Source organism: Embiotoca jacksoni, unplaced genomic scaffold (assembly GCF_022577435.1).
Source record: "Embiotoca jacksoni isolate LCO1_2020_lvr unplaced genomic scaffold, fEmbJac1.0.p SCAF_17, whole genome shotgun sequence".
In the NCBI taxonomy this organism is placed as follows: Eukaryota; Metazoa; Chordata; class Actinopteri; family Embiotocidae; genus Embiotoca; species Embiotoca jacksoni.
The window spans coordinates 10,609,556-10,635,459 of NW_027185307.1; the positions used below are offsets into that span (position 1 = coordinate 10,609,556).

Genomic DNA, 25,904 nt, shown 5'->3' on the forward strand with positions numbered 1-25,904 from the left:
CGGATCTACAGGTGTGAGAGCGACCTTAATGTGATTCCAACTTTCTAAACGTGTTATCCATTGAGGGATGCAAACCACTTTCACATCCTCTCTATTTATTCTTTCTCCTAAGGAGAAATAGATTAAAACAGTATATAGAGAAAATAATGCTGCTATCTGCTCTGCAGACATTTTGTGGAAAGTAATATCCTTTGGTGAGGAAAAGCAAACACGGATTTAATCTTTACTGTAAGGCAGCCTGATGATTACAGTAATAAGGCTTCATAAACTATCTATTGACTGCTCATTTTTCATACTAAAGGAAACAATAAAATGTATAGCTATACGATCTCTGTGGCCTCTGTATTCTGCCTGTTTTACAGAGAGATAGGGCTGGATTTAAAGGAATATATCCATCTTTCATGCACTGAATTTTCCACCATCAATTTTACCTCTATCAGTCCATCCGTCCATGCATTTGGCAGACAGGAAGTGGCCTGGTTCTGTCGAGGGTGCAGAAACATGACAGAACGCCGTGCCCTTCCTCCTCTCTGGTGTCATGCTCATTATTGTCCCCTCATCAACAACCTGATGCTACTATTGCTAATGTCTCTTCATCACAGAGCTGCCAACATACAAACAAAACCATGATTTAATGACCCATGACATCACATCTGTTTGTGTGTGAGGGGTCTATCATGCAGCAATGTGGCAAACACAATTGATAAAGATGGATCCTTCTGTCACTTGGAGGGAGACATACTCTCTTTGTCATCGTCTGATATCCGTCTCTGTCCGTGCGAGGGACAAAGAGAGTTATCCTCTTTCATATTGAGTGGCCAAATTAACAAACTTTAAAATGAAGATGACTTTGAGGTATGTTTGCCATAGTGCTGGCCAAGACACCGGAACATGGAGCATACATTATACATTAGCCCATTAGGGCTTATTAAATCTATATTAAAAATTTCACACGTGAATAGGTACTCTGTGTATGATTGATGCTTCTCATACTGTGCATGGAGCCCTGTCTCAGTAAGAGCAATGACGATTGGCTGCCATATAATGGGTTTCATAGGCAAATGACTAATGTCTTGAGCAGTCAGGAAAAGTTTTAGTAAGGAGGTACTTATGTGTCGATGTGTATGCGCACATGCACATTTCTTTGTGCGTGTTTCTGTCTCTTTTTTTATGTGTTAGCCACAAGACCAAGTATGACTTAAACTCTGTGTGTGTGTGTGTGTGTGTGTGTGTGTGTGTGTGTGTGTGTGTGTGTGTGTGTGTGTGTGCGTGTGTGTGCGTGTGTGTGTGTGTGTGTGTGTGTGTGTGTGTGTGTGTGTGTGTGTGTGTGTGTGTGTGTGTGTGTGAGAGAGACTGTGTTTACGTGTTCCAGCATTAATGAAGCCCATTTCCATGGCTAGTTTAATGGCAGCCTATACAGTTGCAAGCAGGCTGAGAGGAATTAGTCACATTTATTGATGTTAAAAGGGTTTGGACATTTTAATTGACAGAAAGGAAAATAAAAGATGGGAAATGAAGCAAAGCTGGGTATACTCATTCGACTATCTTGATGTCGTGAGACAATCTTGGCCTCGTGACTGGCCACAAATACAAGCGTACATGGGTCACCTGTGACAGTTCAAAACTAAGTGCTGCATAGCAACTGCTTACTGTATTAAGTTTGAGCAAGTACATGTGTACCCAGAGGATTACTGGTAGCAGTGAATGTGTGTAGTTCAAGAATTGCCTGTGTTTTTTATTAGGCCAAACACCCAATTTCACAATGTCATTAAAAAGTAAAAAATGATTTATGACTCAACCTTGTGATTCGGATCTGCTCCAAATTTCATAGGTCCTTACTTTGCCCTGACTGCATTCCTCCACCATGTTTCATAAAAATCGGTTGGTAGTTTTTTACATAATCCTGCTGACAGAGAAACAAACAAACCGCACTGAAAACATAAAGAAACCTCTTTAGTGGGGAGAATAGCATTATTCTTATTCTTGCCCTAAAGCTGGGTTTATTCATCCCCTTTGGTAATTTTAAAGCTTTATTATGACTCTAATAAAAAAAAAATGTATGAGGTATTTGTTGGTCGTGGCATTCTGGCCTTATTTGTGTTTTTTTGTATATGGGTTGTATGACTGTCTGATTAGGACTTTTTCTTGTGGTCAGATTAATATTAAAAAAAGAGAACTTTCTCAACGAGACCTGATTAAATACCAATGACATGATAATTACACATTAAAAACAACATTAAACCTTACATCCACAAAAAAACACGTTTTTATTTGCACTGTAAGGAAGGTTAATAGAAATTATTTGAAAGAAAATAAAAAATTAAATGATTCTAATTTCTCTTTCCTTAAAGTCACCTCTCAATACTGTAAAAATGCCTCTGTGCTCTGAAGGTTTCATGCTAAAAATGTATGACAACCAGCTTAATTACCCAGGGATTGATAAAGGCTTTGCGGATCTCAAATAAATGAAGCAAACTAATTACCTGAAGATTCAAATGGTACATTTACTGTGGATATACAGCACCTAGACCATGAAATGACATGCTTTAGATGGCTTAGTTACACTAAATGAGATGAAACGCAGGTCTCGGTGGAAATTTAAAAATGAACGAGAAAGAAATATGTGCTCGACGTGTCACAGTTCAACACATTGCAGAACCACAGTATACAGTTGAAGTGTTTTGAACAATATCTGAGCCACCTCAGGGGCACTTTGTAAGTCAGAGGTGTGACCCTCCAGGAGAGGTGCCGCTGGTTCTCTTGTTAGACGAGGTTATTCTTAGTCCTTTAGTGAAAAAAACCTCCCAACCACTTCAACCTGAATTGTGTAGCAGAATAAGTCACAAGTGGAAAAGTTAAATTAGATGGCACAGCATGTATTTACTCCAAAAAAACTTAGAAATAAGTGCTCCAGGCCTGAGATCTTAAATGTCATGAATTTCCAGTGATATTAAATGTCACTCCGTGCGCACACATGCAGCTTATGTGATGAGGTTATTAATATGACGTAGTGTGGTTGGAAGAAGTGTCGTCGTCTCCGCTCGCTAACAGTGTGCACATATAATGTGTTTGACATGTGTGACTGTGTGTGTGTGCCTGAAATTGTCCGTGTTAATGACCTGAGACAGTGCAGTCAGTCATCCTTACCATCTGTTGGTACTGGCGTATGACCCATCTGGTCAAGCACAAGATAGATGAATCATCTAGTTGGCTTCCAGACCCAAACTTCACCTCCAACTAGATCTCACATCATGTCAGCCTCCACAGTTCAGTGGGCCTGATTTTTATTTTTTTTTTAACACATGTCCCTCTCGGCTAATGTAGAGGTCAACAGCTGTTTGCAGTGTTTCATGTAACACCATGTTTCAGTTAAATAAGTTGATGGATTAAAGTAGACAACACATTAAAGAATACACATAAAAAGAACCCCTGTTCATCATAATATTTTTCTATACTGATACCCACAGGGAAATCAAGTTGTGTTGTGTGCTTGAATGTGATTTAAACACCTTGTTCTCAGGTTAACCATGTTTGAAACAGAAAGTCCTCCAATTCATACAACCATACAGGTCGTTTGTTCCTCTTAAATACGACCCACAGTAGTGTTTCATTATTTAGTGCCCCTGGTTAGCTTTAGGCATAAACCCACTTGGTCAGGGTTAGGGGAATATATGGGTGTGGGTTGCAGTGATGTCTTGACCTATGTTGTGTGGTAAAGTTACTATTACCTTTATGTTAAGTTATGCTACCTTCATCGTCATGGCAATAGTAAACGTGGTTTTAAAAAACTGTCAGGAATCATAGTTAGAAATGGGAGGCAAAGTGCAGTCTCCTGCACCCATGTCGACTGTTGTATTGGAGCCATCCACCCGACTAACCTCCTTCTAACAAAGAAATACTCTCATTATATAGACGACAGCTGAACTCCATCACTTGTCCGGGACACCAGATTGTCGTTATTTATACGATCGCTACAGGTCGCCTGAATCTAAAACATAACTGCCGGTCGTAATAAGATCCTTGCACACAACGACCTACAGGGTGTTTTTCTTGGAGGAGGACAGTCTAATCCAACTCATCAACAATGGTGAAAAACTGAAACAATCCCATCCATGAAGCGATACTACTAGCATGGCTAACATTACTTTTTTTTTTAAACCATCGTTCACACATCTTTCTCTTTGGACTGAGCTTCAGTGATCGTATTGCATTCTATGAATTTTCTCCTTAACAACAGTAGTCAGTGCATTTGGTATGATCGCCAAACTAAAACTAATCACCATAGTCATTGCACTATCAACCCAGAATTAACAAAATATAAAGCCAGATTGTGAGTTTAGTACTGAACATCCTTATCAGTATGTAGGTGGTGGGCACCGAGTGGATTTTGTATTGTTACATGCTGTTAACTGATGATGGTTTTAACCTTTGAAAGAAGATAATGAATATAAGTATCCCATTGTCCTATACTAAATAAAGCTTCGAGTGATCGAGTAGCTCAGCAACAGAGGACACACACGAACTGAAAGAACATGAGGAACTCTTGGCTCAACCCATATTGTGCACAGTAGTGCACCACACAAAGAGCCCAAAGGCATCCACGAGGAGAAGTGACAACAAAATGAGGATTTCTGCATTACCTTGAGAACTAATTAGACAGAGGAAAAATGGCTTGTCAAGAAAACCACTTCAGATTCCATTTAAAAACAGCCTGTTTTGGAAGTGCCCTTCGCTAACCATTGACAGAGCTCCTAAACGGATTTCTTCTTTCTTGTTTCCATGTATTGTAAATCATCGGTGAACTAACATAACAGAACTTTGGTCTACAAATATATAGAAAGACATGAATGTCTTTCCTGAAGTCAGGATGTGGTGGATCAGCTTTTGAAACATTTGTTTTATAAACATTTCAATATGGGAGTGATAAATCTGCCACGGAGCCAATCCAACAAATTGCATCTGTGAGTCTGGCACAAGGGCAATCAGAGGTTTATGATTTGGCTTCCATCTTTATTCCTCTAACACTGTTTTTTCGCCAGCATTCAGTTTCTGTCAACCCCCTAATTTATTGTTGTTGTTTTCCTTTGGTTCTCCAACCATGGATCCATTTTGAGCAATTTTACCATCCTCCCACTCCTCTCTTTTTTTCGTCTTGTTGTCTTTCCCTCAAAAATGAGACTGGCCTCCGAGCTGTATTGTTATATCCTAGTGTCCGTCTTGTATATCTGTGTCAGCCTCCTTTCTCCTTGCTTGAAGCTCTTCTGGTCACATCCAATGCATACAAATAGATAAGATCTGTGTAGACAAAACGTTTTCTTGTTATCTGTGTAATTGTGATGTAATATATATGCCCCGTAATGTAGGGACTGAGTTTTCTTTACATAAAAGAAAACATTTTCAATATGCTCTACAGCTCAGCTCCATTTGTGGTTAAAATCTCATCATTATTCTGACTTTAAGCCCTGCATACATTACAATCAAGCAACAGATTTTTTTTTGTAACTAGTCAGTGATTTTAGATATCAATGTCACTAACCAGGTGTCCCTCCTTTTCCTCTTCTACAATGGAACATCATAGTAAACACATTTGTTTCTGTGGCCTCTGCAGCGATCCTCGTTTAGTCCTGAATTAACCCTGTTCAGTAATTGGCTGTACCTCCCGTATAGACATGAAGAGTATAACCAAATTCAGACCCACTAATCACAAAGACAGCATCAGTAGGTGGTTGCCCGTGTGTGTGTGTGTGTGTGTGTGTGTGTGTGTGTGTGTGTGTGTGTGTGTGTGTGTGTGTGTGTGTGTGTGTGTGTGTGTGTGTGTTCTTAGCTGCTATCTTCCTTTGCCCCTGGTGACGGGATGTGAGGCACGAAGGAGAGGAGAGGAGCGCAACCCCGTCATTGGGGGGAACGCTTATCACACTGAAGCAGGAGACACATGCAAACACACAGATGCATGGACACTGGTGCACACAAACACGCAAACAACACGTGAATGCATTTGCGCACTTACATTAAAGATACTCACGGTTGAAAGGAAGCGCAGCGGTGCAGAAATGATAACTCAGTTAATTGATTAGTTGCCTGGGAGATAATTAATCAGCTACAGTTTTATTAATGGATAAACATTGAGACAAATTCTCTGCATGAGCATCTCAGTTATGAAGATGTGCTGCTTGTCTTGGATTTGTATGAGTACAAATTGAATACCTGAGTTTTGGACTCAAACAAGACAAGCAGTTTGATGGCCGTTATCCTGGACTCGGAGAAGTTGTCATTTGAAGTGTTGTTGTTTTTTTCACTTTGACAACATCTTTTACTCACATCTTTTATGCACACACAGTTCTCACACACACATGTATTTCTCTCCTGTACACAGCTGCTCCTCTGTTCCAGAGTTATAGTGGAGGGTCCTCGGAGGCATCAAAGAGGTCTCACTTAGCCGATACCCCATTAGCCTTCACTTTTCCCTCCTTCCTCATACCCTCCACATGCCCCCACTCCTAGGTCTTCTTCCTCCCCATCATCTGCCCTCTGCATGACTTTATACTCTGCTTTTTTTCCCCCATCCTTCCTTCAGTATTCTGTCCTGTCACCCGTGTCTGGCCTCTTTCCACTTCTCCTGTCTTCTCTTCCCAGCTCTCCTCCTCCAGCAGAGAAATCACTTCATCAGCCACCGTCTGATAATTCATCAGCAGCTGTTTAGCGTGGTGCTACTTTGTCTTCATTAGCTGCCCCTGGTTTCCCCCCTTCATTCAGATGTCATTAGAAAAGTTATCAGAAATCCCGCAACATTTTGTCCACGTGTCCCTTTACCGGTCCTCTTTGAGATGAAAAGAAATTGTTTTTCTGTCATTCTGATATAATCAACTTTCTATTGAATGATATTGAAGTTGCAGGAGATTACGGGCTAAGTTAAAAAAAAACTTGATGTAGACAGAATTTTATGTGGTAAGGAGATATTAAACAAGCCACATTAAAAAATAGACGTGAGATAACAATATTGCATCCAGAATAGATGGATGGCTCTCGAATTAAATAAATATGGATGCGCAGATATTTTTAAATTAAATGATTCCTGCAATGGATTTATTCTGTAGCTTGTCAGATCAGGATGGGTTATAATGTTTGCCACAGTGCTAATGGATGTTGGTGGATGTTGGAGAGGTGGGACGGCTCACAGTTTTAATTTATTTTGTTTGTGTTTTTTCACAGATAACTACTGGAACGCAGCATCATTCACCACCCCATCATCCTACCTGCACTTCGCCACCTTTCAGGGTGAGACCAGCGCTGACATCTCTTTCTATTTCAAGACTAGCGCACCCTACGGCGTCTTTCTGGAAAACCTGGGCAACACTGACTTCATCCGTTTGGAGCTCAAATGTAAGATGCTTTTAAATGTGTACGATTCTCATTTCTGTGTGTCTGCCTCTCTTCTCTCTGTTAATCTGACTCTTTTTTTCAATCTCGTATGAGGTTTAATTCAGCAGTCCATCTGAGAGATTCAGTTGCAACCTGTCACACACACTCAGAATGACATAGACATAAAGGCTGATGCTTGCACACACACACATCAGCAACAGTCATTTGCTTTCCTGATTATAGCACACGCTTTGTGTGATTGCAAGAGAGAGCAATCATTTATTTAAGGTAATTGGTGTGTGCAATGATTATGTCCATTATGAACCTCTGTTTAACCAAATCACCCATTTTCAGAGATGACAAACGCAAGCTCTCTCTCTCACACACACACACACACACGCACGCACGCACGCACGCACGCACGCACACACACACACACACACACACACACACACACACACACACACGCACACACACACACACACACACAAACACACACATTGTCTCCCTATCTTTCTGTCTCTGGTTTTTTAATAAATAGTATTTCAAATAGAAGCATTTAAATCTCCTTTAAACCTTGCTGTCTTTTCTGCCAAATCAAAACCCAAACACGTGCAAACATGCACACACACACACACACACACACACACACACACACACACACACACACACACACTGACACACACTGAGTGACCCACTGCTGGTAGTGAAATTGGTAAATTCAGTGTAAAATCAAGCATTTGTTGTTTCACATAAACCAAGAAAAAAATAACTACAGCTCAAGTATTCATTTGAGATGGATATTGTTTGCACCATATCTTTTACACACTACTTTTTCAAAAATATTAGAGGTGATGTTTAATTTAATAGCTGACAGGATTAAATCGATATTCGGACTGTGATATTCGGACTACTGTAATTAACACAATAGAACCAGATAGACTCACCACTCCAGCGCTATATCTGAACACACAGACTCAGAATTATAACGTGCTTTAACTTAATTTCCCAAACTTTCCCGGGGGAAAAAGATCCTCTAGCATACTGTGATTTGCGGTTTCCACTGTAGGACCAAAGCCCTGGTACGATTAAGCAAACTAGGTCATTGACATATCAAAAGTGCCGCAGTCTCAAACTCCCTCTGTCTGTCGTCCTCTGCAAAAATCAGCAACGAAGCCTGGACTTCATGGTCAGAAAACAGCAGTCAGAAAATCTCTTGCTGCTTTAATTATTGTTGGCCACAAACTACAACTAACACACTTGATCAATCAGCAACATTCAGTCTTCTTTGCTCCGAACTGAAAGCCTCTTAGCCTTCAGAAAATACCACCTCAATCAGGGAATTTTGGGGCTAAAAATATCCCCCCAGAACTTAATTTGGACTTTGGTCCTACTGGTGGAAATACAGGTAGGGAAAAGTCCTCAAAACTTTCCTGTTTGTGTTTTCAGACTGCAGAAGAAACAGTAATTTCAGGCTAAAGGTTGAATGATCTCTCCATACTGTGTGCTAATAAAAACATTCAATAACAGATTTGTTTTTCTTCTATTTTATCGGCTGTTTCCAAAAATGGAACTCGCTCTCCGAACCCAAGTATAGAAAGTCTGTACTGTATAGACACAGTCTCTAAGTCCTCTCTGAGACTTCTGATTGACATGTCATGCAGCCCGTTTCTATGATCATGTTCCAGTAGCTAAAATTAAATTCCCCGCAGCCACAGTGGAGCCGTTCTGATTGAGAGTTTTAAAATCCCGGGCTTTAGTTTAATCACAGAGCAGCATTGTGAACGGGGATTCTGGCACAGACTGCTTGTCGGTTGATGACTAATTGCACTCCATTGGGATTCGAAGATATTTGAACATTTGGTGTCAAAAGCGCTTGCCGACCATTTCCTGCTGATGCGCCTGACCCGCCATTTTGTGTCAAAATGTCAAGCAGTGAATAAACACTAAGTCGACAGGAGTTTTGAGCCAAAGTGCTGTCTAAAGCCATTACACTGAATAACATTATGTCACCTGGTTTGGGGTCTGAAAGCTCCATAAGCTTTGTATTTTCTTTCCTAACTCCTTCTTACAAATACACACCTATAAAGGCGGACATTTATTCTTGAAGGAAAAAACAATGTGCTGACACTATACTTTATATGCAAGCACTGTGAGAAATTTGCTAAAGGGGTTTGTCTTCCAAATGTACATACAAAAACCCCAAATATACAGTAAGTATCTGTCCAGTCACAGCTGCAGTGTCTGTGTGTGTGTGTGTGTGTGTGTGTGTGTGTGTGTGTGTGTGTGTGTGTGTGTGTGTGTGTGTGTGTGTGTGTGTGTGTGTGTGTGTAGGCTTTCGAAATGCTCCCACATCGATTTCCTCTCTCCTCTCCCCTCTCCCTCACTATCATCTTGCATTTTGCCCCACAGCACACATTTAGACACACAATTGCAAAAGCAACTCGCATGCACACTCACACACCATAAACACACACATAATCTCTACCCTTTCGCTAGTGCGAAAGCTCTATCTGCTGCAATCCAGTCAGGGCATGAAATGACTAGCATTAAGCTAGAATAGCAGGAGCTCAAAGCACATAAACACACACACTGATACACATGTGGAAACTTGTACAAAGCACACATTACTGTGACCTCAGCAGACTCAAAGTCATCAGTTAGCCACCATTCCTCTTTGAATCTGAATAGTAAGAAGTAGGCATGGACACATTTGAGAGGCAGCACTGAAGAACTGAGTGAACTGGTCTGGTAACAGAACTGAGGACAGATAGAAAGATCCCTATGTACACAAATGCTTGACTTCTGGGATGTTTGGTGGCTCAAGGGAAGTTGCGTGCCAGATTCCATGTTTTGAGTTCTTAAGAGGCTGCATTTTCAGTGCCAGTCATACCCAAAGGTTATACACATTTGAGTTGGTATGCAGCAGTGAAATGTACTTTCCAACCACAGACTCCAACTTATAAAACTGTTTTAAACCTTTTTTTTATTTTTTTTATGTGAAGACCAGACACAAAGATGACATCTGAAGTTTAGCAGTAGCCTGTGCATATTTGTCAGAAGTCTCCCTGACTTGTTACAGCAGTATCTAGTTTGTTCTACTAAGGAGAAAAGCAACCAGCCTCCACTAAGAAGATTTAAGTTTTTTTTTCAGACTCATCTTCAAAAAGCAGTCAGAAGTTAATCTTTATCTCACTATATCTGTTCTATTTACACACAGAGAGAGAGTCCAGATTCTTGGCAATTTGAGCTTGTGCTTTTTTTGCCTGATAAGCACAAGAAAGATTTAATTGAAGAACCATTTTATCACAAAGAAACACAAGTTGCTTTAAAATCTTGCTTCAGCCTCAACAGCAGCAGGTTTGCTGTGGCACTCTGAGTTTGGCTAAAATACAGTTTCCATCCTTTAACAGCCGCCCCGCAAGTGAAAAACATCAAGCAATAGGCTAACTAGGCTAAGAATTAGCAAATGTAACAGAGAGGAAATCGAAGAGATAATACATCTGAAAATAGATGAAAATCCCATATATGCACACCCACACAAGCAGTGATCTGTCACACAAAGACATTCACGGTCTCTTTCACTATTTATCATCATTTGCTTGTGCTGTGCTGAAACATAATTCAGAACTTGGCTCTTTCTGCCTCCATATTAAAAGATTAATAGGACAACAAATAGCAAAAATAAAAAATTATTTAGGCTGTTCTCCAGGCCAGTATACAAATATATCCACACATACCGACACAAAAGTACACTCACACACACATTTACACCTCTGACATCCATCACGGCTATGCAAATAGATGAGGCAAGCTCTGTGCTCCCAGAGCACTTTGGTTTTTATTCCTGCCTGTAGACTGCAAGTTGTAGGACATACATCATGCTTTGCAATGGCACTAAAACAACACACAAATTGTTAAAAGCACAAGCTCACATGTCGCTCAGCGTTGCTATAGCAGCATTTCTCTGGCTTTGTTTCTGTTGTGAATAGATACAAAGAATGCTTTCAGCATTTAAAATAAGTATTGTGGCTGCTCTCTGCCTCGCAGGCCTGCTCTGTGCATACAGACATCATTAATTCAGTGTACTAAAGGCTGTCAGGGAGCTTAAACTGTGTCTGTGTGTTGTGTATTGGGGGTACTAACATGTTTAAGCACTTTTTTTTCAGATTTATTCCAGGGGTTAGTACACTCAGCACATTCAGACAAGCTTTTACGAGGATGATTTCGGATTTTTACATCTTAATAATGGCTGAAAAAAAGAGATTGAGGAGGAAAGTAAAGAAGGAAGGAACGATGGAAGGCAGGTTGTTAAGGGATGGGTCAGTGTGGGCAAGAAAGGAAGCAGGAATTTGGAAACAAATGGACAAACAAATAAGAATAAAGAAAAATGAAGGAAGGGTAGATGAAGAGAGGAATGCAGGGGAGGATAAAAGGAGGAAAGAAATGACAGAACAAGAAAAGGAACACAGAGAACAAAGTATGAGAAAGATGAAGGAACAAACAAAGAGGAAAGAGAAGAAAAAGAAAAGGAGTTAAAGTTAATACAAGGCTAAAGACTGGAAGAATAGGTGAATGATGAAACATTATTGGATGAAAGCAATATAAAAGGAGGAAAAGGCTGGGCAAATTGGCAAAGGGAAAAAATAATTTATTTATTTCCCCATCGACCACTACATAAAATTATCCATTCTTAATATCTAAGCCTAATGAAGCCATAATGAACCAGTAACATATAGAGCTATTTATCATCACTATTGCTGCAGCCCACGGGTGTTAATACCCACCATATGGCACCACCCAGAATGTATAGCCTTCATCCGGCAGTCTCCAGCAATATTAACAAACATTAAGAAAAAAAGTCAAATAAAGTTTTAATTTGTCAAATGTAAATGGTCTTTCGTGCAGAAAATAATGTCCTCATTGTTTTCTTATTGTTGCTTCATTCCCTTTATATATTAAATCAAAAAGAGTCAACGAGAATTAATGAAACAGTGACAAAGCACGTCTAGCAATTATAAAAGATTACAGACATACCACACAGCTTTAAAATATCTTCATATAAAACAATGTATTGTTTAGTATATATGATATTTTTTTGTGGAAGCTATTTATGTAACTGTTTTAAGATGAGACATAGCTGGAAATTAATAATAACATTAATCATTCTCTGCTTTTTTTTTTCAACTTATTTTCTGTCATAACACACACACACAGAGTATAGATGCATCACTGTTCCCTACAGAAAGACATCAGACAGTGAGATCACCAACGCTGTAGCAAAAACATCTGTGATGGACAGGTGGCCGGGTCAGTCACGCAAACACAATAATTCAGAAATATCAGTGAACATTTTACCTGGTCGCGGTCCTGGGTGGTGTAGCAGTGCCCCCTTTTGGTCTGGTGAAATATGAGGCTATTCAAATGCAGAGTAGCAATACATTTTATGACAATCCTTCAGCTTTAATCCTCCATAAGGCATCCCAAACACACATCTAACCACACACAAATCCACCCAATTGAAGATAATGAAAATTAATCTTGCAGAGAAAAAAGGCCATCTTGCACTCCTTCTCTTCTCTTTCGGCCGTATACGCTCTCTTTCCTCTTTATTTATATAATTTCTCTTTTCATTTATTTTCAACTGTTTCATCTATTTTATTGTTCTTTTTTCACTGGTTGGCTTTAATCCCCATAACAAAACACAATGAAACCTTTTGAACAACAACAAAATAACACGAAACTGCAACGATGCAACTTTATGTCATGCAAAACCAACGGTTCCTGGCATCTATCGACGACCTGTGAGATTAGCCCTGTCCAAAGCTGTGAGCAGTCGTGTATTGCAAAGCTGAAATCTATACGAGCCAAATGAATGGCCTTGAAACAAATGAGCCATTAGATTAGAATTTGAATGCATATCCACCTGCTGAGTGGACTGTGACTGAACAGGGAGTTATGGGTTTTTAAAAAGTTGTGATTTTATAAATGACCTTTGCAAGTACGATTTTTTTTTTTTCGCTCTTTTCGGCAGCTCCCACGGTGGTCTCCTTCTCCTTTGACGTTGGAAACGGACCTGTGGAATTAACAGTGAACTCAGCTATAGCCCTCAATGACGACCAGTGGCATCGCGTGATGGCCGAGCGGAACGTCAAAGAAGCCGTCCTCCAGTTGGATCAAACCTACCAGGCATCTCAGCTGGCTCCTGCGCAGGGACACACACGGCTAGAGCTGTTCAGTCAGCTCTACGTGGGTAAGACACATAAACACACACACACACACACACACACACACACTCCCACATCATCTGAACAATTACCAACCCTCACGTGTAAGACTGACTCACGTACACACATTTGATTGCAATTTGAGCATATATTATCCGCTTTGTGGAGGGGAACGCACTCACAGAGACAATAATAATTATGAGCTCTTTGTGTGTGGACGGCAAACGCCCACCATGTAAATGTAATTGGATTCAACTGTTAATTAACAAACTTTCTGTGCTGTCTGTATTTTCAGTAATGCTTCCCCTCAGATACAGACGACCACTGTGAGAACATCTGATTGTTTCATAAGTTAAAGATGTTCCAGCTCTACTGGAAATCACAGCGTTTTCCCTTAAGAGGCTTCCGTCCAGCTTAGCAACAGCCACTGCTAATTAACTTAATCCAGCACAAACAAACACACACACATAGACCTTTTAAACTTAATGATATGCACACATTTGGACACACACATCCTTAGAAACTCATCCATGTAAGTGATCAGAGTTTTAATACATTTAAAACTGAGCCTCTTTACTGGGTGTAAGGTCATGTTACTTATAGAGGTCGTTTCTTTGATACTGTGACACTTTAAATAAGCATTTATTTCTTTGGATTAAGACACTATTGTTGCACAGAGAGGATATAAAGTCTCCGATTTTTATTATGTATAAATTTTTGCGATCCATTATCGCAGCAGTTAGGAGTTATGAGGTATGAATATATTGTTAGAAGGGACAGGTTTGTTCCTGGCTCCTCACGCAAGACCTCGCAAGCACTTCGGGAGTTCAAATGGCAGAAGAGCCGTCCAGTTTTCTCCCTACGTTTTCACTTTTCTGTCTCATTTTGCCCTTTGTGCTGAGCTGTCGATACTCCATAGACTAAACTCCAGGGCTAAGATAGTTTTAGGGATTTGCAGAAAGAAGGAAAAGTGCTGAGGCGGATCATAGACTTCCTTCTATCTCGTGGAAAAAGTTCTGCCCCAAGGAGATTGTTGCAAATTCCAATCAGGCGTCCCAATGTGATGGCCTTAACCCCTCCTGATCCCCGTTTATATAATATGATTTCATCCTCTCATCACTTTTGCTGCCGCAGAAACATCCTCACCTTATCGTGTCCCAATTTGCCTCATGGGGTATTTATACTTTCATTTAGTGAAATGGAAAGGGGCGAGAAAGGTTTTGTCTGTGACTTGTGGCTATGAAACCGAGAACATAATGGCTTCCAGATAGAGGCTCAGCCGTCACCTCATTTGCATGTGTTTTCTGGCCCCTGACAGGAGAAGGCTCAGGGCGGCACACCAAATGTTTGAAGAGAGAGTGACAGAGGGAGAGAGCAAGGGAAGAATTATATCTAACAACAGTCACAGAGTTGACTGCACCTTCTCATATCTGATATCTAATCCCTGCTTAATCCTGATTTGAGGATTGCTTTGAGAAGTTACAGTGTAATGCACAGGAAGTGACCCAGCCTCTCAAGGGAAGTTGTTTAGATTTGGCCTCTGACATCCAGAACAGATAGACATCTTTTCAGTGTCTGATCAAGAGATTTGGAAAGAGAGGGGAGAGAGCCCTGCAGGCAACAAGACTTTTGTGTCGACTCACTTGATTCTTTCTTGAAATGCAGTGTTTGTTTTTGCAGCCTCACAGTTGTCTCTGATTATTATTGATGCGACTGTTTACAGGTAGTGAGCTCCGAAAAATAATGCAAGCCAGAAACCCAAGTTTGAATTCTGCTGCAACCATCTTTGAAAAGGCGAAAAAAAAAAACGAAAAAAAAAAAAAAAAAACGTATTATATTTCACATGCTATAAAAATAGGGGAGAAGGAAAGACGAGGAGCTTCATTTTGCTCACCTTGGTCTCATATTTGACTCCGTAGCATCTCTTTCACTCTCTCAATCAATATGCTCCTCATCCAGCATTTGATTGCTTTAGTGTTTACTGCACAGTGGTTCATTTTCTCTAATGGCCTTGAGAGTAAATGTTACACCATCAGCCTGCTGTCGTTTACTTCACACTGTTAACTTTTAGCTCTCCAAAACACTTCATACATGCACATAACTATAAATCCTGCCACATTTTATTAATTTAAACACCACCATCTGCTCTTTTGATTTCCCTCTTGATTAATGCTCGCTGTCACATTTCTTTATTTTTATGATTTTGCATGTTTTTGCTCAATTCTCTCATGGTTGGATTGTTGTGTTGCTTTTTCTTGTCCTTGTCTTCATGCATCGACGTCTTGCTCGTTGCTCCTCGCTGCATGCGCGTGACACTCGTCACAGGGAAACCGGCCTCGCTCACCTGCCAAGACAGTAGGTAGCATTTAATGAGTACAATGACATGTCTCTGCGGCACTGCTACTGACATAACTTCAGTTTTCACCTCACGTACAGGTCAAATACTCTGTGTTTGTTTGCTTCTGAATTCATTGCACCTCAACACTAATGGTGATTAAAGTTTAGCCAGCATTAATCTTCTGAAATGTAACTGCTCATGCTTTTGTGCTGCTACATTTTTGATGCATTAACATATAGGTGTGATGAATTACAGCAGGCGGCAGTTTACTTCAATATGTTTTCCATGCAGGGATTCTTAAGAAGGAAGCCCATTATCAACCTTCACGAGTGATAGTTGGGGGGAAAAAACCACTGCTATATCCCAGCAGATGTAGAGCATCTGGCTAGTAACATGGGATTTCTATAATAATATCCTCCTGGAAATGCCAGAGGGTCAGAAGACATTTTGAAATGACATTTAAAGCCCGATGAATCAAAAATACCCATCAAAAACCGATAAAAATTCAATCCGAAAGGGCATCTCCAATAAACATGGAGTCGGGTAAACATTGTCCTGAAGATCTAGTCAGCAAACAGTCAACACAGAAACGTTGTATTAACCCTCCTCTACAACACTAATGGAGGAGCAGCAGCAGATGTGCAGCCTGTTGGTATAAATGTGGAATTTATTGATTAGGAGTTCACACGGTCACTCTGTATGTTGATCCCCTGAACTGTTTGCCATATTTAAGCACATAATGCATGTTTATTCATTCGTGCATCTTTACTTCCACACCAACGCATCAACACATGCAGTGAAGGTCAAAAGGTCACAAATGGCTTCTCTTTTAATTAGGAATTTGGTGTGTGTATATGTGTGTATGTGTGTACTATATAATGATTATATAAAAAATGTCCTCATTAGCACATCGTTACAGGGTAACAAATAGGTGCATATACATGCTATGTGTGTTTTACATTTATTATTGCTAATGTCTCTGAATGTTAGTGTTCATGTCTGTCCAGTCATTGATTGTGTGTCATTGTGTGTTTGTCTTTTCTAGAACCTGACCAATATTTGATATTTATCTTTAATACTAATATTGATATTTGATCCAAATATAAAGGACATGTCAATAATATGTTAATGACATTTCCATAAAACTAATATTTTAACAGTAAATACATGTAATGACAATTAAATACACACACAACTAAATATATTTACTTGAAATTAGAAACTTGGACCTAATGCATACGTAATCATTTATTCAACAAAAATATCAATAGATTTAATATTCTCTTTTGAAAAAAATAAGTACACCTTTGGCCGTAGCAGAACTAACTTGTTGGCATAAATTGTTCACCAGTCTCTGACTTTGGGTTGCTGAAATCAATACAATGCAATTCCTTCAGTTGCAAGATGTTTGAGTGTTTTCTTGCATATATAACACGTCTCAAATTTCCCCTCAACAAGATTCAAATCTGAGCTTTTTTTCCTGCTTGACTAGGTCATTCCATAAGCCTCCATTTTGTCTTTTCGAGACATTTCATCATTACCCTGTTGAAAATCCCACATCCGGTTCATCGTCAACTTTCAGACAGATAACCTCTTTGATATGATGCAGAATTTGTAGTGGAATCAATGACTGCAACCTTCCCAGTCCCCGAGGCAGCGAAGCAACCCTAAACCAGAACATTTCCACCACCGGCTTCACAGTTGTTATGAGGTTCTTCTCCTAAAAGTTGTCTTTGGTCTGCACCAAACATGTCTACTGTTACTGTGACCAAACAGCTCTATCTTTGATTTGTCTGTCCAGAGCACGTTATTCCAAAAGGCCTTGTCTTTGCCTTTTAATCAGCAAATTGTAGTTCTGCTCTCGTGCTCTTTTTGGACAGCAAAGGCCTTTTCCTGGCACACCTCTCGTTCAGGTCAAACTTGTGCAATCTGTTTCTGATTGTAGATGCATGCACTTTGACAGCAACAGTTGCAAGAGTTGCTGCAGACCATGTGATGAAATGTTGGGGTTCTTGGAGACTTCTTTTTGCATCAAAAGGTCTGCTCTTCAGCTGAATTTGTTCAGGCGGCCAGTCAAATTGGCAGTTGTCTGAAATCTGCTTCACTTGAAGATGGTATTCCTCACAGTGGAATGATTTATTTCAAATAATTTGGAGCCATTTTTAAATCCCTTGCCAGATTCAAAGGCATCCACAACCTTTTTTCAATAGGCTTTAGAGAGCTCTTTAGATCTTGGCATGATGACACCACACGCTTCAATAGAGGGAGAACAGATGTCAGAAGTTTAAGTAAGACAGGTTCCACCTGTCCCTCTCTATGAGGTCCTAATCTTTGGCACCTATAATTTAAAACTCCTGATTATAATTTCATGGATTTGAAGGTGTGATAAATGACTGATCCGAATTTTAAAAAAAATTGAAATTATGAAAATGACAAACAAATGTCAATTTTATGTGTTTTGGTTGAGTACATCACTTCATTAACAAGCACTGTTTCAAAAAGGATAAAATGTTTTATTTTCCAAAAGTCAGAAAAGCCAAAGATTTCCAACTGTATTTATTTTTTTCTACATGACTGTATCTGTGATAAGCCAATATTAACATCAGTCACCATCAGTCAGGCTCTATTAAACAGCATTTGTGAGTTATACAGATCTGTATGCACCATCGCATAAGTATGTGTGTGTACGTGTCTGCGCTGGTCTCCGCAGGCCTCAGAGCCTGCTGTCCATTTAATCACAGACTGATTTAGACCTGGGTAAACAGGTGGCAGAAACCTCCAGCCAATCACTGGTACAAAATAGATTAATTAAGACGTCCACTAAAAGCCTAATTCTTCGTGGGACTTGGAAGTGGAGAAAGCCTGTGAAACCCCAGCTACATCTCGATATGTGAAAAACCTATCAGCTGGAGAGAATCACAGCAACATGCATCAGTAATCTTATTATATCTGCCCTGTACCTATATGGCTAATCTGTATGTGAGAATGAAGCTGTTTAGTGAGGAAACTGTGTGTGAAAGAGTGTGTTTTCAAGTCTCCTTTACTTGTCTTCTTGAATGGACTCTTCTCTCTAAGCTAAAGGATACATTTGAGAGGTTTTAATAACTAAAATGTCCCTGGGCTCTTGTTAATGATAGTGTGAATGTGTGAATGTGTGTGTGTGTGTGTGTGTGTGTGTGTGTGTGTGTGTGTGTGTGTGTGTGTGTGTGTGTGTGTGTGTGTGTGTGTGTGTTTATCCATGTAGTATAACGATCCTCTGTGGGTGTGCTTGTGTACGTTTGAATCTATACCTGTGGGTGTATGTTTATGAGTGTATTTATTGCTATAGTCATTTAGGTGCACATTAATCTATTTAACGCCCCTACTTTGTCCAAGTTAATGGGTAGTTTGACTGTAATTGTGCAAGGCCAGAATGACGATGGAAGCACTTTAGAGGAATGCCTATCGACACCCCAAGGCTAAGCATTAATGTTTATATTGACTCATTCAAATCAGGTACGCTGTGTGAGGTGTGTTTTAAGTGTGTGTGTGTGTGTGTGTGTGTGTGTGTGTGTGTGTGTGTGTGTGTGTGTGTGTGTGTGTGTGTGTGTGTGTGTGTGTGTGTGTGTGTGTGTTTTTCTGCATTATGTACTTTCGGTGCATTCATGCATCATTTTGCATGTGTATGCTTATGAGATGTTCATTAAGACTCAGTGTTCATTAGGCTGGTTTAATTAGTGAAGAAATCAAATGAGTTGAAGGTTGTTTCAAGAGCAGCATCACAGTCAGAACGATTAGCATGACATCAGTGGTTTCCTCCAGGCATTAGGATATTAATGTTTCTGAAACAGATTAAAACGGAGCTTCTTGCATTCAGAATGACTTATGTGACACTGACTTCCATTTGTCCTCCCTTCCTTTTCATTATTTGTTTTTCTTTTCTCCCAATGCTACATATCCTTGCTTCACTGATAACTCCCCTCCTCCGTTGCGTACTGCGCTCCCTTCCCTGCTCCTTAGGTGCTGCAGGGGGACAGAGGGGATTCCTGGGCTGTATCAGAGCCTTACGAATGAATGGCATTACCCTCGACCTGGAGGAGCGGGCCAAGGTCACGCCTGGGGTCAAGCCTGGTTGCCAAGGCCACTGCACCAGTTTTGGGATGTACTGCCGGAACGGAGGAAAGTGTGTGGAGAAGTACAACGGCTACCTGTGCGACTGCACCACCACCGCCTACGATGGCCCGTTCTGCACCAGAGGTAATATTTCAGGAAAGATGATTTCAATCTCTCACTGAATAGATGAAAAGGGACTATAACTGCTATTTAAAGTGCATCACAGTGCTTTTTATCTTCTAAACTTTAATTGCAAACAAGTCAATCTTTCTCTGGTATGGGCTTTAAAGTATCTTTGTCTCAGATATTTTCTCCAAAGTTGCATTTATTTCCTCAAACCTAACAAACTCCATTTTAGAGTCATAATCCCTCAGCTAACAACTTTTTTTTGGCATATTTGTGAAAGAATGTCATCATTTGCAGTCCCTCTTTAGTTCACAATGCCAGAGTTGAATAGCACCAGGATTACTGCCGGAGTAGTTATGTTTCAATGAGCTTCATTGCCTGACAACCCACTGTGATTTTTTTTTTGCTGCGCTTTTGTGATTGTCCTCGCTTCCTATTCAGTTTGGAGCTGTCTGTGTTCAAAGTGTTTGAGCTTATGATAAAAGGCATCGATTGAGTGATATTGTGCTTACCCACCAATTCTCTCTGACTTTAGAGTGCACTCGCTGAATGCTGATACTGTGCAAATGCAGAGCTGAGATCAAACAACAAAAATAAAAAAAATACAAGTGACTTCAGTGAGAGGTGGGTAGCTCTAGGTTTTTTGAAGATCACAGATGAGAAATGTCACAATGCAACTCTGCCTCTGCCCTGTTGCACATTCTTAAAACATCATGTTTGTTTCATAGGGATTCATTAGACACGCCATGAAAGTTCAACTTCCCAAAACAAGTTTTCATAAAATACTCCGGGGAGAGGAGCAGCAGTGCTGTCAAAGGCTCTCTGCTAGCTTCCAGTCAGGGGGTTGATCCCCGACACGTGAATTAATTTGTTTCCTAAAGTCGAATGGTGTTTTTTCCCCTGTGCTCGTGGTGGGGGGGTGACAAGATGACAGAGAAGCAAAGTGTCTTCCTTGGTGTGTGTGTGCGCGTGTGCGTGCGTGCGTGTGTGCGTGTGTGTGTGTGCGTGTTTGTGTGTGTGTGTGCGGTGTGGAGGTGGGTGACAGCGTGTGGTGCTATGCCAGTGTAAGACATGAAAAGACCTCCTCTGAATTCTGTCATAACCAATCAATTTCAGGATTTAGAGAATAAAGATAACTGTCTGTGTGAGAGTGTGTGCGTGTGGGTGGGTGTGTGAGAGGGGAGGGGTGCTTGTGTTTGTCTGAGTGCGTGTCAGAGAAAGAGAGCGGTATAGAAAGGGAGAGAGCACACCCTTGTGTTTGCTTGTTTTTGTGCATGACGTGACTTTCCCCTTCATCGCCTGTTTCCTCCTTTTAATTGCTTTGTGTTTCTCTTTTTCCTTCACTGTACTTCACTTTTGTCTCTTCTCTCGCTTCCTTTTCGTCTCCTATTATTATTATCTTTGCTCCATTTTTTTTTCCCTGTTAAACCTCCCTTGGTCTTACCCTGCTCTGCCCCTCCTTTATTTTTTACGATTTCCCTCTTAATGTTTGTTTCACCTACTCCTCCCCTTCGTTTTTCCTTCTCTCTTTTTTCAATTTCCCCTCTCCTGTTTTCTCTGTCCTTTTCCAAATGTATCCCCATCTCTCTCTTTAATCTACCACTCTCTCCCCCCATCCTCCCAGCGAGTGAAAAATGCATGAAGTCAGACATAATTGCATAGTGAATTTCCATTGTATCCATATTTACACACTGCTCAGGGGACCCTGCAGTATTATTATATTATTATTTGTTTTGCTTTTTTTGCCCTTGAGGGTCACATGAAGCCAGTGTGCACTAGTGCATACATATAAATGAACACACACGCACAAAAAAATTACACATACATATTACCTGTGCATGCTGCTACAAATTCCCTTTCCAAAACTTCCTCAAACATTGAATTAAAACACACACACACACACACACACACATACATACATATCTTGCTTTGGAGTTTTTCTCATTCCCTCTTATGCTTCCAGACAATTATGTGTGTTGCTGCTAAGCTCTCGGCAGAGAGTTGGATTTTTTTTTTTTTCTTTCTTTCTTTCTCAGGAGGGCAGAGAAGGCTGAGACAGGCCCCGTAGAATCGAAAGTTTGTATGAATAAAGACAAAATGTAATATTTTTTCGGCTGCAAGTCAAGCCTCACACAAGGCCGTATGGTCCTTCAAACTTTACATTGTCTAAATCTTAGAGCTAACTGCGCCCTGGGAAGATGATGTGAGCGAGGCAAGAGCCTTCTGTATGCTGAGCTGACATTGAACAACATGGCAGGAAAGCTATGGTTCGACCAGTTAAAGTTGGCTGCAGAAGCTTCATAGGCGAGTCAACTGCCAGGCTGCTTAAGGCAAGGGGAATCTGAGGCCAGGTCAAACATCAAGCCATCAGAGACCTCTCTGGAGCTGCCAGAACGGCAAGTCTCTGGCTCTGGATCAAGAGGAGCGATGACACCTGGGCTCCAAAATAGCTCCAGGAACGAGATGACATCAAGGGCAAAAAGGGTAAAAGTGTAGGGAAGAACACCTTGGACGCCAGCTGTCGCCGATAAGCCCTCTGGAGGTTTCAAGGCTCATCCTCAAAACATCAGTGAAAGAGGGCAACCGACTCATGACCCCAATTTAGCTTTTACCAGCACTCTACCCTATCAGCCACTCACACACACACCATCTACCAGTCAAGGTAGTTTCCCACCTGGAAGCCCTGATATGGCACCTTCATCTCCACTCACAATAGCAAACTCTCACGTGTAACTGAGAGATTGTGTCACCTCGTCCTAAATAGAACTGAACTGAGCTGTTTGATTTATGAAAAACGCAAGTGTTGATACATACACAAGCTCTCCATGAGTTGAAACTTACCAACTAACTGGTAATACGTTATTTACCAGGTGAAGATTAGCAAATCATTAAACAGGTATAACTGGTGTCACCACACAAAGTAGATATCTGAAATTAATTGTTACTAATTATTGTATGTTTGCCAGGCAGGACTGTTGTGTTGCTGATAATATTAACTATGGCTGACCAGACAGCTATGACATGCTGAATTACTTATGATGTGGGCTGGAACTGTTTTTAATTATACAAATATATAACAGCAATGACCACAAAATGTTACTATTTCTTGCATCGTCTGATATATCCTTCTCATTCAAAACTACACAAAAGTTATTCGCCAACAATGAAACACATATAGCTCTCCATGTATGCATTTGTCAATAAATAACATAAGATTGATAATTAATTTAATTTTATCATGTGCCTCCCAAACAGTAATTTTTGCACATAAATAACTGAACCAACTGTCATGGCTTACAGGAGATATGGCATATTCAGAGTGAATACTAAAAATATAAAATGTAATATATGACCTGACATATAATCGTCAATGACACACATCTGATTACCTTGTCAACAATAAGCTGTAATTGATTTAAGGGACTCCATCAAGCAGCGACTGAACGTTGTCTGATATACGTCTGACGGTAGTTTGTCAATACTGGACAAAGTGGACAGTAGCTTTTATTCAGCTGCTCCCCAGCAGCATGAACTGCAGTGAACAGTGCAGCAGCTTCCAAAAATGAAGTGAGAGTCAGGCTATTTGAAAGCTATCTGGCTGGTTAATATAAAACAATTGATAAAATGGGGTTTCTCCAGACTTCTGAGGCTCTAAACTATATCAGTGCACGGCAGAATAAAGGCTAAATTTGGGTATACCTAAATGGAGGCAAAGTCTTTCCCTGCATCACATTCAGAGAACTTGCCCATTATATAGTAATAAGCCTTCTATTAGATTTAAGTAATGTAGTTTGAAGTATTTATTGTACTGTGTCCAGTGGGAGACGCTGGGTGAAGTGAAGCTTTAAAAAAGATGCATAAATGTGTTGGCTTGGAATTCTGTGTTCGTAAAGGGGTGTAGTTATACATTTTACTACAGCCACAGAGGGAAGGCAAATATGTCAAGGCATATTCCATGGCATTTATACACATGCACACACAAACACACAAACAAACAACCAACCCCTTTCTCTCTGCTTTCCCTGTAACTATTCTCTTTAATTTCACGCGCATTGCGCCTTTTTTTACGTGGACACACAGCACACATAAACACAAACGAGGAGCATGACAGAAGAAGGCAGTAGAAAAATAAGGCCGCTTCTCAACATTTGATTATGAGAATCAATAAGCCCCCTGGAATGGTTGAAATATGCCATTATGTTTGTTAATGTACTGGTAAGCAGTGTATTGTTTGGTTTCAGATGCTGGAGCACAGCAATTTAACACCCACTTTACTACACCTTGTGAAACCAGCCATATTTATGTGTGTTTATCCCCTTCTGGCCATATAATATACCTACCCTGTTTTATCTTTACATGTATGAGATTGTGAGCGGCTCCCTGTGGCTTGTGTTTGATTCTTTTTGTAATTTCCTTCTCGCTCAATTGTTTATGCCAGCATGCTGCAACAGACGCAGCAGTGTATATTGTATTTGTGTGTGTTTATGTCATGCTTTTTTTTTTCTTTTCTTGTCTTTTTTTTTAAATTTATTCTTCTGTCATTTTGCCCAGATGTCGGGGGTTTCTTCGAGATAGGAACGCTAGTGAAATACAACTTCCCGCCTGAAGCATTTGCAGGAGCCAGTAGAGGCTCAAAGGTCGTGACGCACCAGCTGACGCCACATGAAGTGAATCTAACAAAGGAGGAGGTTGAGTTCAGCTTCAGCACATCCAACGCTCCAGCTATTCTGATGTACGTGAGCTCCAAGACGCAGGACTATCTGGCTGTGGTGTTGAGGCAGAATGGTAAGATCCACACGCATGCAATTTACAGTTGGTCACTAGTGAAGACTGCAGTACATTTAAAGGCTGTGCTTGCAGCTGGAGTGACCACGTGTCCAACATGACTGCACAACATTTTTATCCCCTGTCCCGCATCCCACACTTTGAGACGATGTCCCACATTTGGATTGGCTCTAGTCAACACTGCAGGGCAGACACTTTTCTAAATTCTGGCTGCGAAGAAAGCAGGAAGAGTCTTATATTGGGGCTGCAATTGATGTCACTCAAACTGTGCGCATGTGGGTGAAGTGCAGGTTAGTCTGTCACCATCTTTGCTGCCGAGGCTACACCAAATGGGGAATACTGCAACTCACCACAATGTCACAAACTATGCATATTTTTGCAGAATATGATGGAAACTAGCACAAAGAAAAGAAAACATAGCAAATACTTGTAACTAGGTGAGTTAGTTTTTTAGGTTGTTTTTTTAACCAGAGTTATGTTTTCAAATTCACACAATGGAGAATGCGTCATTAACAGCAACACAGTACACGTGAGTATCACAAGAAATGTGTGTCTCAGAAAGCGATGTGCCAATTGGCATTCCTACAGAAACCTAAAGATTATTACAAGACAGATAAGGAGACTGTAGCTAAAATAACTTGTGCAGCACTCCCAATCATACAGGTCAACATAAGTTAACACTGCATGAAACCATTTGCTGTGAAACTTTGGGTTCCTTTTCTGCTTAATGTCTTTAGTAACCAAGGTAGTTCAGAAAGTTGCATACACGATAAAAAGTAGTGTTTTCGTCCTGGAGATGCAAAAGACCTCACCTGTAACATAGTGTTTATTTTCTAAGTTGGATATACAGTACCTCTCAACTTCGGGAACACGTTCCCACACGTTGTCTTTCATTGTCCCATACGAACATAGGTTTTGCCCCACATTTGGTTTCTTGGGATCTGGTCACCCTTATTGCAGCACACTTTGGGAAGTTC

General features: G+C 40.5%; 1 protein-coding gene across 1 annotated transcript in view; it reads left to right on the plus strand.

Annotated features, from left to right (window-relative positions):
* The window catches only part of cntnap2a (contactin associated protein 2a), a 312,740-nt gene that overhangs the window by 262,583 nt on the left and 24,253 nt on the right, over positions 1 to 25,904 (plus strand). Inside the window, exons 18-21 of the mRNA XM_069151565.1 lie at positions 7,210 to 7,380; positions 13,394 to 13,612; positions 19,924 to 20,160; positions 24,694 to 24,927. Of these exons, the coding sequence (XP_069007666.1) occupies positions 7,210 to 7,380; positions 13,394 to 13,612; positions 19,924 to 20,160; positions 24,694 to 24,927 (861 nt within the window). The remainder of the gene's footprint in view (positions 1 to 7,209; positions 7,381 to 13,393; positions 13,613 to 19,923; positions 20,161 to 24,693; positions 24,928 to 25,904) is intronic.